This window comes from Magnolia sinica, chromosome 17, assembly GCF_029962835.1.
Source record: "Magnolia sinica isolate HGM2019 chromosome 17, MsV1, whole genome shotgun sequence".
Classification (NCBI taxonomy): domain Eukaryota; kingdom Viridiplantae; phylum Streptophyta; class Magnoliopsida; order Magnoliales; family Magnoliaceae; genus Magnolia; species Magnolia sinica.
Genome location: NC_080589.1, coordinates 60659362 through 60661453, shown reverse-complemented (window position 1 = coordinate 60661453; position 2092 = coordinate 60659362). Strand labels below are relative to the sequence as shown.

The 2092-nt window shown below is 38.0% G+C and overlaps 1 protein-coding gene across 1 annotated transcript; it reads right to left on the bottom strand.

Annotated features, from left to right (window-relative positions):
* Nucleotides 1–1306: 1306 nt before the first annotated feature.
* LOC131231307 (polypyrimidine tract-binding protein homolog 3-like) lies at nt 1307–2092 on the bottom strand. Its single transcript, XM_058227457.1, has 3 exons — nt 2012–2092; nt 1845–1916; nt 1307–1733 (listed from the first exon to the last, which is right to left on the bottom strand). Exons 1-3 carry the CDS (start codon nt 2066–2068, stop codon nt 1602–1604), a joined length of 261 nt encoding a protein of 86 aa, XP_058083440.1. The 5' UTR covers nt 2069–2092; the 3' UTR covers nt 1307–1601.

Sequence of the window (2092 nt, the reverse complement as noted above, 5' to 3'; positions counted from 1 at the left end):
AAGAGACGTACTAGATGCTTGAATCTGAAATATGCAGCTCCAACCCTCCCACATGCAACATTCACCTGAAAGAATGCGCATAACCGTCATGCTTGAGTAATCAATACATGAATGTACAACATCCACCTATACTTTAAAGCAAATAGCACCTGCCAAATTAAATGCTTCTTGGTAGTTGAAGTTATTAGAGATCCATATACTTTAAAGGCATTAATAGATAACACCAAATCTGGTCATTTTGACATTTTTAGAAGCATCGCCTCCTCAAGATTCAACAATGACCCAACATCGCCTGGTGCACATTTAGTTTATTAAACTCCATGGTATTGATGCAAAGATATTGTTGGTTTACAATAAGAAAGAGGAAATGAAAAACTGGCATTTACCTTATCATCTTTTAAGTGCGAATCAAGCCAATTCCCTTTTGAAGCTTTAGACTGTGACAATGACTCGGTTGGGCTTAACAACCACCTTGCATTGCTCAGGCACAATCTCCTTGTTCAACTTCAGTATGGCACAATGGTAATTCTTCCCTTGAATGCCATGGAATTTAATATCAACAAACATTGGCTTGAAAACAGTTTCCACCTTCTCTTGCTCCACACCCTCTAAGGAAACATAAATCTTAAAGGAAAAAAAATAACGAAAAACAAAAATCAACTTTTACATTTAATTTCTATCAACCACAAACTCATCTTCCGCATAAGTAAAAGCTCTGATGAAATTCTAAAGACAAGATGGCAATATGTTCATTGCCAAAAAAAGGAAGGTCAAATACAAAATAAAGGAAAATGGAAAGCCTAAGATTCATCTTGAGCTTACCATTGTTAGCTTACAGAATTCCCTTCTGGAGTCAGCTTGGAGAAAATTTAATGGAAACCCATTGTTTTAAAGTGTGAAAAAGGCTTTAAATATTTGTTTCTTTAGCAATTGAAGTGCATTGTAAGATTCTAGATCTTAGGAGAGTTGTTGTCATGCCAGTATCTTGAGGATATGTACGATCAAGTGCTAGGTGACTGGTGTCTTATGGATAGATGGGGGAAGAAATGGACCAAAATCTTTTCACAGAAAGATGCACAAAAGGTTAAAATGGATATCACTGATGAAAACAATCTTAACCATTTGATCGGTGGCCTATAAACTGAAACTAGATAAACAGGTCAAAGCAAATGCACTCAATTTGAATAATGTGACAAAATGAGGCAAGTTTCAATGGCTTAATTTCCACCAAACAACTTTGCACCACTGTTTAAGTTTCAAAGGCAAGAAACAGATGAGAGTTAGAGTCATGACTCCAATACTGCTTCAAACTGGATGAAGGAAAAACCACATTGAAAGCGACTCCAATACTGATTCCAAGCATAGGCATCGGTTGGAAAAGCAATGCCAAGTCGTTGTCTATGAAGGGCATATCTAGAGTGGGATGCCTTAGCTTAAGATTGTAGTAGACAGTTGAGGCTACTACTCCCATGATCATACATGTTCAAACAGAGGCTAGGACCCCAACACTTGCATTAGGCAATTCAACAAATATCTCCAGCCTGAAATTTGGATTGAAAGATCTTCCATCTATTTTTTATGGTCCATTTAGGACTGGTTACCTAGAATGGCTCAAGCAACAAACAAATGAAACACCTATACAAAAACCCAGTACAATTAGGTCCATTGGGGACTGAGTACCTAAAACCGGTTGCATTGACGACAGAAGCCATGTCTTGCATCTGAAGAAGAGGCTGACAAATTGGCAGATATAGATCAAACAACTAAATGCAGGCAGTCTAGGAGCATAAGCATGCATGTAATAACTATAGAGTTCCAAACAACTAGGACCCCAGAAAGAAAACCTGATCTTTGGCACGTAACATCACAAGCTTAGTGACAACTCCAAAAGGATGCACTAGCTGAAGCAGATCACTCTGAAAAACAGAAACAGGTACAAAGGCAACAACTGTGAAGACAAATTGCAATTAGAGTTTCAACGCTCAAAATACAAAGAGATGGTTTGAAATACCTCAGATATTTCATGGCCAACGTTTCGGACATGAATAAGCTTAGAAGGCTCTGTCATCTTAGCAGATCTCTGCAGCAAGCA